At 41.0% G+C, this 17,110-nt stretch overlaps 1 protein-coding gene across 2 annotated transcripts in view; it reads right to left on the bottom strand.

Annotated features, from left to right (window-relative positions):
* The window catches only part of Top2 (topoisomerase 2), a 151,045-nt gene that overhangs the window by 102,573 nt on the left and 31,362 nt on the right, over positions 1 to 17,110 (bottom strand). For both annotated transcript variants that reach the window (XM_071658510.1, XM_071658511.1), the window contains exons 9-11: positions 16,220 to 16,372; positions 15,869 to 16,038; positions 10,502 to 10,712 (exon numbers count right to left, since the gene is read on the bottom strand). In XM_071658510.1, coding sequence (XP_071514611.1) covers positions 10,502 to 10,712; positions 15,869 to 16,038; positions 16,220 to 16,372 — 534 coding nt within the window. The remainder of the gene's footprint in view (positions 1 to 10,501; positions 10,713 to 15,868; positions 16,039 to 16,219; positions 16,373 to 17,110) is intronic.

Below are 17,110 nucleotides of genomic sequence, written 5' to 3'. Positions count from 1 at the left end.
TTATCTATTTTGCTTTGTCGCTGTCTCCCACGTTAGCAAGGTAGCGCAAGGAAACAGACGAAAGAATGGCCCAACCCACCCACATACACATGTATATACATACACATCCACACACGCAAATATACATACCTATGCATCTCAATGTATACAAAAATATACACACACAGACATATACATATACACACATGTACATAATACATACTGTCTGCCCTTATTCATTCCCATCGCCACCCCGCCATACATGAAATACCAACGCCCTCCCCCCGCATGTGCGCGAGGTAGAGCTAGGAAAAGACAACAAAGGCCACATTCATTCACACTCAGTCTCTAGCTGTCATGTAATAATGCACTGAAACCACAGCTCCCTTCCCACATCCAGGAACCACAGAACTTTCCATGGTTTACCCCAGACGCTTCACATGCCCTGTTCAATCCACTGACAGCAAGTCGACCCCGGTACACCACATCATTCCAATTCATTCTATTCCTTGCACGCCTTTCACCCTCCTGCATGCTCAGGCCCCAATCACTCAAAATCTTTTTCACTCCATCCTTCTACCTCCAATTTGGTCTCCCACTTCTCCTCGTTCCCTCCACCTCTGACACATATATTCTCTTGGTCAATCTTTCCTCACTCATTCTCTCCATGTGACCAAACCATTTTAAAACACCCTCTTCTGCTCTCTCAACCAAACTCTTTATATTACCACACATCTCTCTTACCCTATCATTACTTACTCGATCAAACCACCTCACACCACATATTGTCCTCAAACATCTCATTTCCAGCACATCCACCCTCCTGCGCACAACTCTATCCATAGCCTACGCCTCGCACCCATATGACATTGTTGGAAACACTATTCCTTCAAACATACCCATTTTTGCTTTCCAAGATAATGTTCACGACTTCCACACATTCTTCAATGCTCTCAGAACTTTCACCCCCTCCCTCACCCTATGATTCACTTCCGCTTCCATGGTTCCATCCGCTGCCAAATTCATACTAGGCTGAGTTATCAATGGAGATCAAAGCTTCCACTCAAAACACTAACACACACTCAGTGCTCCAACGAAATACAATCCCAAGTCATTTCACAACATCCAATTCCCTTTTAAATGACTTCATAATGAATATCCTGTATACATCTCCTCTACTTATTCTACTTACTGTCTAGTTACAACTACAGTGTCTGCAAAAAGAATCCGATGAACAGTGCTTAAAAAAAGGCTTTCATGCATCAGGTCTTATTGGTAGAAAAAAATCTTATTACTTGTAAATGGTGAGTATATCATATACCTGGCAGTTTGGCACATTCCTAAAAGCCAAATAACAAGGTTTGCCATCTCAGTTACCTCATGTTTTTATGAATGCAGGGATGCAACTTTTGGTCGTTGTCCTTGTGTTTAGTGATTTTTTCACTTTCTTTTTTGGATAATATCTGGTTGTATTGGGATGTATTTAGGGAATCAGTGATGGATTGCGCAAAAGATGCTTGTGGCATGAGAAGAGTGGGAGGTGGGTTGATTAGAAAGGGTAGTGAGTGGTGGGATGAAGAAGTAAGAGTATTAGTGAAAGAGAAGAGAGAGGCATTTGGACGATTTTTGCAGGGAAAAAATGCAATTGAGTGGGAGATGTATAAAAGAAAGAGACAGGAGGTCAAGAGAAAGGTGCAAGAGGTGAAAAAAAGGGCAAATGAGAGTTGGGGTGAGAGAGTATCATTAAATTTTAGGGAGAATAAAAAGATGTTCTGGAAGGAGGTAAATAAAGTGCGTAAGACAAGGGAGCAAATGGGAACTTCAGTGAAGGGCGCAAATGGGGAGGTGATAACAAGTAGTGGTGATGTGAGAAGGAGATGGAGTGAGTATTTTGAAGGTTTGTTGAATGTGTTTGATGATAGAGTGGCAGATATAGGGTGTTTTGGTCAGGGTGGTGTGCAAAGTGAGAGGGTTAGGGAAAATGATTTGGTAAACAGAGAAGAGGTAGTGAAAGCTTTGCGGAAGATGAAAGCCGGCAAGGCAGCAGGTTGGGATGGTATTGCAGTGGAATTTATTAAAAAAGGGGGTGACTGTATTGTTGACTGGTTGGTAAGGTTATTTGATGTATGTATGACTCATGGTGAGGTGCCTGAGGATTGGCAGAATGCGTGCATAGTGCCATTGTACAAGGGCAAAGGGGATAAGAGTGAGTGCTCAAATTACAGAGGTATAAGTTTGTTGAGTATTCCTGGTAAATCATATGGGAGGGTATTGATTGAGAGGGTGAAGGCATGTAAAAAACATCAGATTGGGGAAGAGCAGTGTGGTTTTAGAAGTGGTAGAGGATGTGTGGATCAGGTGTTTGCTTTGAAGAATGTATGTGAGAAATACTTAGAAAAGCAAATGGATTTGTATGTAGCATTTATAGATCTGGAGAAGGCATATGATAAGAGTTGATAGAGATGCTCTGTGGAAGGTATTAAGAATATATGGTGTGGGAGGCAAGTTGTGAGAAGCAGTGAAAGTTTTTATCGAGGATGTAAGGCATGTGTACGTGTAGGAAGAGAGGAAAGTGATTGGTTCTCAGTGAATGTAGGTTTGCGGCAGGGGTGTGTGATGTCTCCATGGTTGTTTGATTTGTTTATGGATAGGGTTGTTAGGGAGGTGAATGCAAGAGTTTTGGAAAGAGGGGCAATTGTGCAGTCTGTTGTGGATGAGAGAGCTTGGGAAGTGAGTCAATTGTTGTTCGCTGATGATACAGCGATGGTGGCTGATTCCAGTGAGAAACTGCAGAAGCCGGTGACTGAGTTTGGTAAAGTGTATGAAAGAAGAAAGCTGAGAGTAAATGTGAATAAGAGCAAGGTTATTAGGTACAGGGGAGTTGAGAGACAAGTCAACTGGGAGGTAAGTTTGAATGGAGAAAAACTGGAGGAAGTGAAGTATTTTAGAAATCTGGGAGTGGATTTGGCAGCAGATGGAACCATGGAAGCGTTAGTGAATCATAGGGTGGGTGAGGGGGCAAAAGTTCTGGGAGCATTGAAGAATGTATGGAAGTCAAGAACATTATCTCGGAAAGCAAAAATGGGTATGTCTGAAGGAATAGTGGTTCCAACAATGTTATATGGTTGCGAGGCGTGGGCTATGGATAGAGTTGTGCGCAGGAGGGTGGATGTGCAAGAATTGAGATGTTTGAGGACAATATGTGGTGTGAGGTGGTTTGATCGAGTAAGTAGTAATAGAGTAAGAGAGATGTGTGGTAATAAAAAGAGTGTGGTTGAGAGAGCAAAAGGTGTATTGAAATGGTTTGGTCACATGGAGAGAATGAGTGAGGAAAGATTGACCAAGAGGATATATGTCTCAGAGGTGGAGGGAATGAGGAGATGTGGGAGACCAAACTGGAGGTGGAAAGATGGAGTGAAAAAGATTTTGAGTGATAGGGGCCTGAACATGCAGGAGGGTGAAAGGCATGCAAGGAATAGAGTGAACTGGAATGATGTGGTATACCGGGGTCGACATGCTGTAAATGGATTGAACCAGGGCATGTGAAGCATCTGGGGTAAACCATGGAAAGTTCAGTGGGGCCTGGATGTGGAAAGGGAGCTGTGGTTTCGGTGCATTATTACATGACAGCTAGAGACTGAGTGTGAACTAGTGTGGCCTTTGTTGTCTTTCCCTAGCGCTACCTCGCCCACATGAGGTGGGGAGGGTTTTTTTTTTCATGTGTGGTGGTGTGGCGATGGGAATAAATAAAGGCAGATAGTATGAATTATGTACATGTGTATATATGTATATGTCTGTCTGTGCATATATATGTATACGTTGAGAAGTATAGGTATGTATATTTGAGTGTGTGGACGTGTATGTATATACATGTGAACGTGGGTGGGTTGGGCCATTCTTTCGTCTGTTTCCTTGCACTACCTCGCTAACGCAGGAGACAGCGAGAAAGCAAAATAAATAAATAAATAATATCTTTCCTCTTTCAATAACTAAACCTGAGTCCTAACAAGCTTTTCTAGGAAAAAAAATTTCCATACTCTTATATGGTTGCAAGAAAATGTGTCTACAAGAGAAATCTCAAGATGCACCAACAAGACACTTTTTTCAATCATCATCCCTCCCAAAAAGCTGAGTCTGGTCAACCAAGCATGACCAGTAAGGCAAATGAAATCTTGATGAAGCATATGGTGTTGAAAAACTCAACCCTGGGTGGTTTTCAATCACCTCATTGGTCTTTAATGGTCAACCAGACCCAGCCTTTCAGAGGAATGACATTAAAGGAGGCCAAGTTTCCAGATGGTCGGCTTGACCCTGCATAGCATCTATGAAATCTAAGCTGCAGACAGATTTTTTTTCACTGGTAGATGAATATTATAATCTAGACAAGCAACAGCAAAAATATCACTAAACATATGGACAGCAAGCAAAAGTTGCAACACTCCACTCGCAATACATCATTGTGAGTTTGGCAGAAAAGCATGTCATGTGACTTTTATGACTACCAAGCTACCAAATATACAAAGTCCCTACTAGAACCAAGTAATAGAATTTGTTCCACAAATAAAACCTGTTGGACAAAAGCCTTGCTATAAAAGATATTTGTCAGTTTTCTCTTCTCTTTACGAGTCTACTACATGAGTTAACCATCTCTGCTGCTCTTGTTTTTGACCAATGGAAATTTGTTTCACTTCTATTTGCAAGAATTAAAAGAGATCATTAATGGTGAAATAAAAAAAAATTAAATACCTTTGTAGTACTTTATTTTGTAGCTAGGCCAGTTGTTTCTTGCCTTCTTCCATTCTTCAAATTCAGGTAAAGAGTAGAATGAAATCTCTTCCCTTCCCTTGGTGGCCTTGACAATAGGGGTGATGAATTCTTCCATAAATGTCTGTTGAAGCAGCGTGGGCCAATTGTGGTGGATGAAGTTGATTAAAAGTCCCTTGATGTGAGAGCCATCCTGCACACATATTGATACATTATAATTTAATTCAAATCAATTAATCCCTCTCTACATTACAATAATAACACTTCCATATTTTAGGCATCTTATACACCACAGATAAGAATAATGTTGGGAAAGGTATTATGCTTTTCAAAACTAAGATAAGCATATGGTCCAATGGAAACCGCAGATAAGCCTTTACTAGTAAAAGTCAAGTTTTTTGTTATTTTTGTTATATTTCCAAAAGAGGGAAAAGAGAATGGGGCCAAGTGAGGTTATTCCCTCTCAGGCTCAGTCCTCTGTTCTTAATGCTACCTCGTTAACATAAAAAATGGCGAATATGTATGAAAAGTATACATGTTGATATATATATATATATGTATGTATATGTACATGTACATATGTGTGTGTATATGAATGGATGGGATATTCTTCTTCTGTTTCCTGGTGCTACCTCGCTGATGTGAGAGACAGCGATCAAGCATAATAAGTAAATAATATAAATGATAAATTTAAATTGATTGGACTAATGGTGGGTAGAATTTGTATTGGTGTATAAAAGTTTGTCATAATGCATGCTCCATCTATGTTGTATAACATTCACGAAGGGTGAACGGAATATTTGAATATCAAACACCCTAACTAACTTAACTTGTCCCTCAATCCTGCTAAACCTAATAGCTTTTCTTTTATTCATGTCTCCTCTCAGGTTTCTCCTTCCAGACACTCGCCTAAATTCAGACAACTTATGCAGTTTCAAATCTGCCACCAACACCGCATCATCAGCAAACAACTGATTCACCTTCCGTACCCTTATCCCCCTCCAGACTGCATACCCATCCTTTTCTCCGAGACCCTTACATTTACCTCCATCACCATCCCTCCCTTCCATAAAAAATCAAACACCCAGGGAGACCCAATCACCTGGAACCACTCACCTCTACCTACTCATACACCCCTTCCACTCTTGATAAAAACTCCTCACTTCTTCTAATAACTTTCCTCCTACACATTATATCAGTAACACCTCCCACAAAGCATCTCCATCAACTCTATCACTACATAAATACTACATATAAAGCCTTCTATTTCTCATATGTATTTCTAGCACACACTCTTCAAAGTAAAAATCTAACTCACACATCCCCTCCCACTCCTTACACCACACTGTTCCTCTACAAACTGATGCTGTAGATGCCTTCATCCTCTCAATCATAACTCCCCCATACAACTTACCAGGTACATTAAATAATAAAGAAAAATATAAACATTCCTCATGAGTCGTAGAAGGCGACTAAAGGGGACGGGAGCGGGGGGGCTAGAAACCCACCCCTCCTTGTATTTTAACTTTCTAAAAGGGGAAACAGAAGGAGGAGTCACGCAGGGAGTGCTCATCCTCCTCGAAGGCTCAGAATGGGGTGTCTAAATGTGTGTGGATGTAACCAAGATGAGAAAAAAGGAGAGATAGGTAGTATGTTTGAGGAAAGGAACCTGGATGTTTTGGCTCTGAGTGAAACGAAGCTCAAGGGCAAAGGGGAAGAGTAGTTTGGGAATGTCTTGGGAGTAAAGTCAGGGGTTAGTGAGAGGACAAGAGCAAGGGAAGGAGTAGCACTAATCCTGAAACAGGAGTGGTGGGAGTATGTGATAGAGTGTAAGAAAGTAAACTCTAGATTGATATGGGTAAAACTGAAAGTTAATGGAGAGAGAGGGGTGATTATTGGTGAATATGCACCTGGGCATGAGAAGAAAGATCATGAGAGGCAAGTGTTTTGGGAGCAGCTGAATGAGTGTGTTAGTGGTTTTGATGCACGAGACCGGGTTATAGTGATGGGTGATTTGAATGCAAAGGTGAGTAATGTGGAAGTTGAGGGAATAATTAGTATACATGGGGTGTTCACTGTTGTAAACGGAAATGGTGAAGAGCTTGTAGATTTATGTGCTGAAAAAGGACTGGTGACTGGGAATACCTGATTTAAAAAGAGAGATATACATAAGTATACGTATGCAAGCTAGAGAGATGGCCAGAGAGCGTTATTGGATTACGTGTTAATTGATAGGCATGCGAAAGAGAGACTTTTGGATGTTAATGTGCTGAGAGGTGCAACTGGAGGGATGTCTGATCATTATCTTGTGGAGGCAAAGGTGAAGATTTGTAGAAGTTTTCAGAAAGGAAGTGGGAATGTTGGGGTGAAGAGAGTGGTGAGGGTAAGTGAGCTTGGGAAGGAGACTTCTGTGAGGAAGTACCAGGAGAGACTGAGTACAGAATGGAAAAAGGTGAGAACAAAGGAGGTAAGGGGAGTGGGGGAGGAATGGGATGTATTTAGGGAAGCAGTGATGGCTTGCGCAAAAGATGCTTGTGGCATGAGAAGCGTGGAAGGTGGGCAGATTAGAAAGGGTAGTGAGTGGTGGGATGAAGAAGTAAGATTATTAGTGAAAGAGAAGAGAGAGGCATTTGGACGATTTTTGCAGGGAAATAATGCAAATGAGTGGGAGATGTATAAAATAAAGAGGCAGGAGGTCAAGAGAAAGGTGCAAGAGGTGAAAAAGAGGGCAAATGTGAGTTGGAGTGAGATAGTATCATTAAATTTTAGGGAGAATAAAAAGATGTTTTGGAAGGAGGTAAATAAAGTGCATAAGACAAGGGAACAAATGGGAACTTCAGTGAAGGGGCAAATGGGGAGGTGATAACAAGTAGTGGTGATGTGAGAAGGAGATGGAGTGAGTATTCTGAAGGTTTGTTGAATGTGTTTGATGATAGAGTGGCAGATATTGGATGTTTTGGTCGAGGTAGTGTGCCAAGTGAGAGGGTTTGGGAGGATGATTTGGTAAACAGAGAAGAGGTAGTAAAAGCTTAGCAGAAGATGAAAGCCAGCAAGACAACGGGTTTGGATGGCACTGCAGTGGAATTTATCAAAAAAGGGGGGTGACTGTATTGTTGACTGGTTGGCAAGGTTATTTAATGTATGTATGATTCATGGTGAGGTGCCTGAGGATTGGCAGAATGATTGCATAGTGCCATTGTACAAAGGCAAAGGGGACAAACGTGAGTGCTCAAATTACAGAGGTATAAGTTTGTTGAGTATTCCAGGGAAATTATATGGGAGGGTATTGATTGAGAGGGTGAAGGCATGTACAGAGCATCAGATTGGGGAAGAGCAGTGTGGTTTCAGAAGTGGTAGAGGATGTGTGGATCAGGTGTTTGCTTTGAAGAATGTATGTGAGAAATACTTAGAAAAGCAAATGGATTTGTATGTAGCATTTATGGATCTGGAGAAGGCATATGATAGAGTTGATAGAGATGCTCTGTGGAAGGTATTAAGAATATATGGTGTGGGAGGCAAGTTGTTAAAAGCAGTGAAAAGTTTTTATCGAGGATGTAAGGCGTGTGTACGTGTAGGAAGCGAGGAAAGTGATTGGTTCTCAGTGAATGTAGGTTTGCAGCAGGGGTGTGTGATGTCTCCATGGTTGTTTAATTAGTTTATGGATGGGGTTGTTAGGGAGGTGAATACAAGGGTTTTGGAAAGAGGGGCAAGTATGCTGTCTGTTGTGAATGAGAGAGCTTGGGAAGTGAGTCAGTTGTTGTTCGTTGATGATACAGCGATGGTGGCTGATTCATGTGAGAAACTGCAGAAGCTGGTGATTGAGTTGGGTAAAGTGTGTGAAAGAAGAAAGTTGAGAGTAAATGTGGATAAGAGCAAGGTTATTAGGTACAGTAGGGTTAAGGGTCAAGTCAATTGGGAGGTAAGTTTGAATGGAGAAAAACTGGAAGAAGAAGTGTTTTAGATATCTGGGAGTGGATTTGGCAGCGGATGGAACCATGGAAGTGGAAGTGAATCATAAGGTGGGGGAGGGGGCGAAAATCATGGGAGCGTTGAAGAATGTGTGGAAATCGAGAACATTATCTCAGAAAGCAAAAATGGGTATGTTTGAAGGAATAGTGGTTCCAACAATGTTGTATGGTTGCGAGGTGTGGGCTATGGATAGAGTTGTGCGCAGGAGGGTAGATGTATTGGAAATGAGATGTTTGAGGACAATATGTGGTGTGACGTCGTTTGATCGAGTAAGTAATAATAGGGTAAGAGAGATGTGTGGTAATAAAAAGAGTGTGGTTAGGAGAGCAGATGAAGGTGTTTTGAAATGGTTTGGTCACATGGAGAGAATGAGTGAGGAAAGATTGACCAAGAGGATATATGTGTCAAAGGTGGAGGGAATGAGAAGTGGGAGACCAAATTCGAGGTGGAAAGATGGAGTGAAAAAGATTTTGAGTGATAGGGGCCTGAACATGCAGGAAGGTGAAAGGCGTGCAAGGAATAGAGTGAATTGGAACGATGTGGTATACCGGGGTCGACCTGCTGTCAATGGATTGAACCAGGGCATGTGAAGCGTCTGGGGTAAACCATGGAAAGTTCTATGGGGCCTGGATGTGGAAAGGGAGCTGCGGTTTCAGTGCATTGTTACATGACAGCTAGAGACTGAGTGTGAACTAGTGTGGCCTTTGTTGTCTTTCCCTAGCGCTACCTCGCCCACATGAGGTGGGGAGGGTTTTTTTTTCATGTGTGGTGGTGTGGCGATGGGAATAAATAAAGGCAGATAGTATGAATTATGTACATGTGTATATATGTATATGTCTGTCTGTGCATATATATGTATACGTTGAGAAGTATAGGTATGTATATTTGAGTGTGTGGACGTGTATGTATATACATGTGAACGTGGGTGGGTTGGGCCATTCTTTCGTCTGTTTCCTTGCACTACCTCGCTAACGCAGGAGACAGCGAGAAAGCAAAATAAATAAATAAATAATATCTTTCCTCTTTCAATAACTAAACCTGAGTCCAAACAAGCTTTTCTAGGAAAAAAAATTTCCATACTCTTATATGGTTGCAAGAAAATGTGTCTACAAGAGAAATCTCAAGATGCACCAACAAGACACTTTTTTCAATCATCATCCCTCCCAAAAAGCTGAGTCTGGTCAACCAAGCATGACCAGTAAGGCAAATGAAATCTTGATGAAGCATACGGTGTTGAAAAACTCAACCCTGGGTGGTTATCAATCACCTCATTGGTCTTTAATGGTCAACCAGACCCAGCCTTTCAGAGGAATGACATTAAAGGAGGCCAAGTTTCCAGATGGTCGACTTGACCCTGCATAGCATCTATGAAATCTAAGCTGCAGACAGATTTTTTTTCACTGGTAGATGAATATCATAATCTAGACAAGCAACAGCAAAAATATCACTAAACATATGGACAGCAAGCAAAAGTTGCAACACTCCACTCGCAATACATCATTGTGAGTTTGGCAGAAAAGCATGTCATGTGACTTTTATGACTACCAAGCTACCAAATATACAAAGTCCCTACTAGAACCAAGTAATAGAATTTGTTCCACAAATAAAACCTGTTGGACAAAAGCCTTGCTATAAAAGATATTTGTCAGTTTTCTCTTCTCTTTACGAGTCTACTACATGAGTTAACCATCTCTGCTGCTCTTGTTTTTGACCAATGGAAATTTGTTTCACTTCTGTTTGCAAGAATTAAAAGAGATCATTAATGTTGAAATAAAAAAAAATTAAATACCTTTGTAGTACTTTATTTTGTAGCTAGGCCAGTTGTTTCTTGCCTTCTTCCATTCTTCAAATTCAGGTAAAGAGTAGAATGAAATCTCTTCCCTTCCCTTGGTGGCCTTGACAATAGGGGTGATGAATTCTTCCATAAATGTCTGTTGAAGCAGCGTGGGCCAATTGTGGTGGATGAAGTTGATTAAAAGTCCCTTGATGTGAGAGCCATCCTGCACACATATTGATACATTATAATTTAATTCAAATCAATTAATCCCTCTCTACATTACAATAATAACACTTCCATATTTTAGGCATCTTATACACCACAGATAAGAATAATGTTGGGAAAGGTATTATGCTTTTCAAAACTAAGATAAGCATATGGTCCAATGGAAACCGCAGATAAGCCTTTACTAGTAAAAGTCAAGTTTTTTGTTATTTTTGTTAAATTTCCAAAAGAGGGAAAAGAGAATGGGGCCAAGTGAGGTTATTCCCTCTCAGGCTCAGTCCTCTGTTCTTAATGCTACCTCGTTAACATAAAAAATGGCGAATATGTATGAAAAGTATACTTTTTTTTCTTTTAAACTATTCGCCATTTCCCGCGTTAGCGAGGTAGCATTAAGAACAGAGGACTGGGCCTTTGAGGGAATACCCTCACCTGGCCCAATTCTCTGTTCCTTCTTTTGGAAAAAAAAAAAAAAAAACGAGAGGGGAGGATTTCCAGCCCCCCGCTCCCTCCCCTTTTAGTCGCCTTCTACGACACGCAGGGAATACGTGGGAAGTATTCTTAATCCCCTATCCCCAGGGATAGGGGATATATATATATATATATATATATATATATATATATATATATATATATATATATATATATATATATATATATATGTATATGTACATGTACATATGTGTGTGTATATGAATGGATGGGATATTCTTCTTCTGTTTCCTGGTGCTACCTCGCTGATGTGAGAGACAGCGATCAAGCATAATAAGTAAATAATATAAATGATAAATTTAAATTGATTGGACTAATGGTGGGTAGAATTTGTATTGGTGTATAAAAGTTTGTCATAATGCATGCTCCATCTATGTTGTATAACATTCACGAAGGGTGAACGGAATATTTGAATATCAAACACCCTAACTAACTTAACTTGTCCCTCAATCCTGCTAAACCTAATAGCTTTTCTTTTATTCATGTCTCCTCTCAGGTTTCTCCTTCCAGACACTCGCCTAAATTCAGACAACTTATGCAGTTTCAAATCTGCCACCAACACCGCATCATCAGCAAACAACTGATTCACCTTCCGTACCCTTATCCCCCTCCAGACTGCATACCCATCCTTTTCTCCGAGACCCTTACATTTACCTCCATCACCATCCCTCCCTTCCATAAAAAATCAAACACCCAGGGAGACCCATCTTCACCTGGAACCACTCACCTCTACCTACTCATACACCCCTTCCACTCTTGATAAAAACTCCTCACTTCTTCTAATAACTTTCCTCCTACACATTATATCAGTAACACCTCCCACAAAGCATCTCCATCAACTCTATCACTACATAAATACTACATATAAAGCCTTCTATTTCTCATATGTATTTCTAGCACACACTCTTCAAAGTAAAAATCTAACTCACACATCCCCTCCCACTCCTTAAACCACACTGTTCCTCTACAAACTGATGCTGTAGATGCCTTCATCCTCTCAATCATAACTCCCCCATACAACTTACCAGGTACATTAAATAATAAAGAAAAATATAAACATTCCTCATGAGTCGTAGAAGGCGACTAAAGGGGACGGGAGCGGGGGGGCTAGAAACCCTCCCCTCCTTGTATTTTAACTTTCTAAAAGGGGAAACAGAAGGAGGAGTCACGCAGGGAGTGCTCATCCTCCTCGAAGGCTCAGAATGGGATGTCTAAATGTGTGTGGATGTAACCAAGATGAGAAAAAAGGAGAGATAGGTAGTATGTTTGAGGAAAGGAACCTGGATGTTTTGGCTCTGAGTGAAACGAAGCTCAAGGGCAAAGGGGAAGAGTGGTTTGGGAATGTCTTGGGAGTAAAGTCAGGGGTTAGTGAGAGGACAAGAGCAAGGGAAGGAGTAGCACTACTCCTGAAACAGGAGTGGTGGGAGTATGTGATAGAGTGTAAGAAAGTAAACTCTAGATTGATCTGGGTAAAACTGAAAGTTAATGGGGAGAGAGGGGTGATTATTGGTGAATATGCACCTGGGCATGAGAAGAAAGATCATGAGAGGCAAGTGTTTTGGGAGCAGCTGAATGAGTGTGTTAGTGGTTTTGATGCACGAGACCGGGTTATAGTGATGGGTGATTTGAATGCAAAGGTGAGTAATGTGGCAGTTGAGGGAATAATTAGTATACATGGGGTGTTCACTGTTGTAAACAAAATGGTGAAGAGCTTGTAGATTTATGTGCTGAAAAAGGACTGGTGATTGGAAATACCTGATTTAAAAAGAGAGATATACATAAGTATACGTATGCAAGCAGGAGAGATGGCCAGAGAGCGTTATTGGATTACGTGTTAATTGATAGGCATGCGAAAGAGAGACTTTTGGATGTTAATGTGCTGAGAGGTGCAACTGGAGGGATGTCTGATCATTATCTTGTGGAGGCAAAGGTGAAGATTTGTAGAAGTTTTCAGAAAGGAAGTGGGAATGTTGGGGTGAAGAGAGTGGTGAGGGTAAGTGAGCTTGGGAAGGAGACTTCTGTGAGGAAGTACCAGGAGAGACTGAGTACAGAATGGAAAAAGGTGAGAACAAAGGAGGTAAGGGGAGTGGGGGAGGAATGGGATGTATTTAGGGAAGCAGTGATGGCTTGCGCAAAAGATGCTTGTGGCATGAGAAGCGTGGAAGGTGGGCAGATTAGAAAGGGTAGTGAGCGGTGGGATGAAGAAGTAAGATTATTAGTGAAAGAGAAGAGAGAGGCATTTGGACGATTTTTGCAGGGAAATAATGCAAATGAGTGGGAGATGTATAAAATAAAGAGGCAGGAGGTCAAGAGAAAGGTGCAAGAGGTGAAAAAGAGGGCAAATGTGAGTTGGGGTGAGATAGTATCATTAAATTTTAGGGAGAATAAAAAGATGTTTTGGAAGGAGGTAAATAAAGTGCATAAGACAAGGGAACAAATGGGAACTTCAGTGAAGGGGCAAATGGGGAGGTGATAACAAGTAGTGGTGATGTGAGAAGGAGATGGAGTGAGTATTCTGAAGGTTTGTTGAATGTGTTTGATGATAGAGTGGCAGATATTGGGTGTTTTGGTCGAGGTGGTGTGCCAAGTGAGAGGGTTTGGGAGGATGATTTGGTAAACAGAGAAGAGGTAGTAAAAGCTTAGCAGAAGATGAAAGCCAGCAAGGCAACGGGTTTGGATGGCACTGCAGTGGAATTTATCAAAAAAGGGGGGTGACTGTATTGTTGACTGGTTGGCAAGGTTATTTAATGTATGTATGATTCATGGTGAGGTGCCTGAGGATTGGCAGAATGATTGCATAGTGCCACTGTACAAAGGCAAAGGGGACAAACGTGAGTGCTCAAATTACAGAGGTATAAGTTTGTTGAGTATTCCTGGGAAATTATATGGGAGGGTATTGATTGAGAGGGTGAAGGCATGTACAGAGCATCAGATTGGGGAAGAGCAGTGTGGTTTCAGAAGTGGTAGAGGATGTGTGGATCAGGTGTTTGCTTTGAAGAATGTATGTGAGAAATACTTAGAAAAGCAAATGGATTTGTATGTAGCATTTATGGATCTGGAGAAGGCATATGATAGAGTTGATAGAGATGCTCAGTGGAAGGTATTAAGAATATATGGTGTGGGAGGCAAGTTGTTAAAAGCAGTGAAAAGCTTTTATCGAGGATGTAAGGCGTGTGTACGTGTAGGAAGCGAGGAAAGTGATTGGTTCTCAGTGAATGTAGGTTTGCAGCAGGGGTGTGTGATGTCTCCATGGTTGTTTAATTAGCTTATGGATGGGGTTGTTAGGGAGGTGAATACAATATGCAGTCTGTTGTGAATGAGAGAGCTTGGGAAGTGAGTCAGTTGTTGTTCGTTGATGATACAGCGATGGTGGCTGATTCATGTGAGAAACTGCAGAAGCTGGTGATTGAGTTGGGTAAAGTGTGTGAAAGAAGAAAGTTGAGAGTAAATGTGGATAAGAGCAAGGTTATTAGGTACAGTAGGGTTGAGGGTCAAGTCAATTGGGAGGTAAGTTTGAATGGAGAAAAACTGGAAGAAGAAGTGTTTTAGATATCTGGGAGTGGATTTGGCAGCGGATGGAACCATGGAAGTGGAAGTGAATCATAAGGTGGGGGAGGGGGCGAAAATCATGGGAGCGTTGAAGAATGTGTGGAAATCGAGAACATTATCTCAGAAAGCAAAAATGGGTATGTTTGAAGGAATAGTGGTTCCAACAATGTTGTATGGTTGCGAGGTGTGGGCTATGGATAGAGTTGTGCGCAGGAGGGTAGATGTATTGGAAATGAGATGTTTGAGGACAATATGTGGTGTGAGGTCGTTTGATCGAGTAAGTAATAATAGGGTAAGAGAGATGTGTGGTAATAAAAAGAGTGTGGTTAGGAGAGCAGATGAAGGTGTTTTGAAATGGTTTGGTCACATGGAGAGAATGAGTGAGGAAAGATTGACCAAGAGGATATATGTGTCAAAGGTGGAGGGAATGAGAAGTGGGAGACCTAATTCGAGGTGGAAAGATGGAGTGAAAAAGATTTTGAGTGATAGGGGCCTGAACATGCAGGAAGGTGAAAGGCGTGCAAGGAATAGAGTGAATTGGAACGATGTGGTATACCGGGGTCGACCTGCTGTCAATGGATTGAACCAGGGCATGTGAAGCGTCTGGGGTAAACCATGGAAAGTTCTATGGGGCCTGGATGTGGAAAGGGAGCTGCGGTTTCAGTGCATTGTTACATGACAGCTAGAGACTGAGTGTGAACAAATGGGGCCTTTGTTGTCTTCCTAGCGCTACCTCACGCACATGAGGGGGCAGGGGGTTGTTATTTCATGTGTGACAGGGTGGCGATATGAATGAATAAAGGCAGACAGTATGAATTGTGTACATGTGTATGTATATGTATATGTCTGTGTGTTTATATATATGTATGTCGAGATGTATAGGTATGCATATTTGTGTGTGTGGACGTGTATGTATATACATGTGTATGTGGGTGGGTTGGGCCATTCTTTCGTCTGTTTCCTTGCGCTACCTTGCTAACGCAGGAGACAGTGACATGGCAAAATAATAATAATAATAATAATAATAAACATTACGAAAAGTAATTTCAGAAAATGCATTTCTCAATGAGAAACTTTCAGTTATAAAGTACAAAATCAAGAAGAGTGAGTGCAAACCTGATCTTGATCTGTCATGATCATTAACTTGCCATAGCGGAGAGTCTTTATATCATCCCCACTTTCATATTTCTTCTTGTACTGCAACCCTAGGATCTTGATAAGATTATTGATTTCAGCATTTTCCAATATCTGCTTATGAGACGCTTCACGGACATTCAGGAGTTTACCTTAAAAGGGAAATACATGATAATCATACATACAGCTATAATCTCAAGAGTGTGAGTGAAAATTTATGAGTTAAGACAAAAATGACAAAATATTATTATACATTTGATAACCTGAGTGGGATAATTTAATAAGAACCCTTTAATATATGCAAACATTATCTAAATTGTATATGCTACATACCTCGAAGTGGAAAAACACCATAACGATCTCGCCCAACTACACCAAGACCTGCTACAGCCAACGTTTTGGCTGAATCTCCTTCAGTCAAGATGAGAGTACAATCAGAAGAAAACCTGGTTCCTGCATCATTAGCATCTTCCAACTTAGGGATACCTAAACCAAAAAAAATCCTTTTTTAACAAATTTATATACAATGAAACACTGAGTTTTATGTCAGATGCCCTATCAACAAAGAATACATCAAATCTATTTAAAGAAACGTTTTTTAATACATGATTGCCATTTCCTGCATTAGCAAGGTTGCACCAGGAACAGATGAAGAAAAGCCACATCCGCTCATCCATTCTCTAGCTGTCAAGTGAGAAATGCACTAAAACCACATTTCCCTAGCCAAAACCAGGCCCCACAGATCTTTCCATGGATTACCGGGCATTTCACATGCCTTGGTTCCGTCCACTGACAGCATGTCAACCCCAGTATGCCACATCATTCCAATTCACTCTATCCTGTGAACACCTGCTTGTTCAGGTCCTAATCACTCAAAATCACTCCTGCCTTTCATCTCCAATTTGGTTTCCATGTTCTCCTTGTTCCCACCACTTCTGACAAATATATTCTCTTTCTCAACCTTTCCTCAGTCATTTTCTTCATAGGTTAAAACCATTTTAGCATGCCTTCTGCTCTCTCAACCACACTCTTTTTATCATCATACATATCTCTTACCATTTCATTACGTACTCAATCATATCACCTCAAACCAAATATTGTCCTTAAACAGTTTCTTTCCAACACATACACCTTTCTCCACACATCCTTATCTACAGCCCATACTTCGCATCCATACAATATTGTTGAGACTGCTATTCCTTCAAACATGCCCACTTTTACCTT

The sequence above is a fragment of the Panulirus ornatus genome, chromosome 66, assembly GCF_036320965.1.
Source record: "Panulirus ornatus isolate Po-2019 chromosome 66, ASM3632096v1, whole genome shotgun sequence".
In the NCBI taxonomy this organism is placed as follows: domain Eukaryota; kingdom Metazoa; phylum Arthropoda; class Malacostraca; order Decapoda; family Palinuridae; genus Panulirus; species Panulirus ornatus.
Note: the sequence above shows the minus strand (reverse complement) of the source record. Positions and strands in the feature narration are given on the sequence as shown.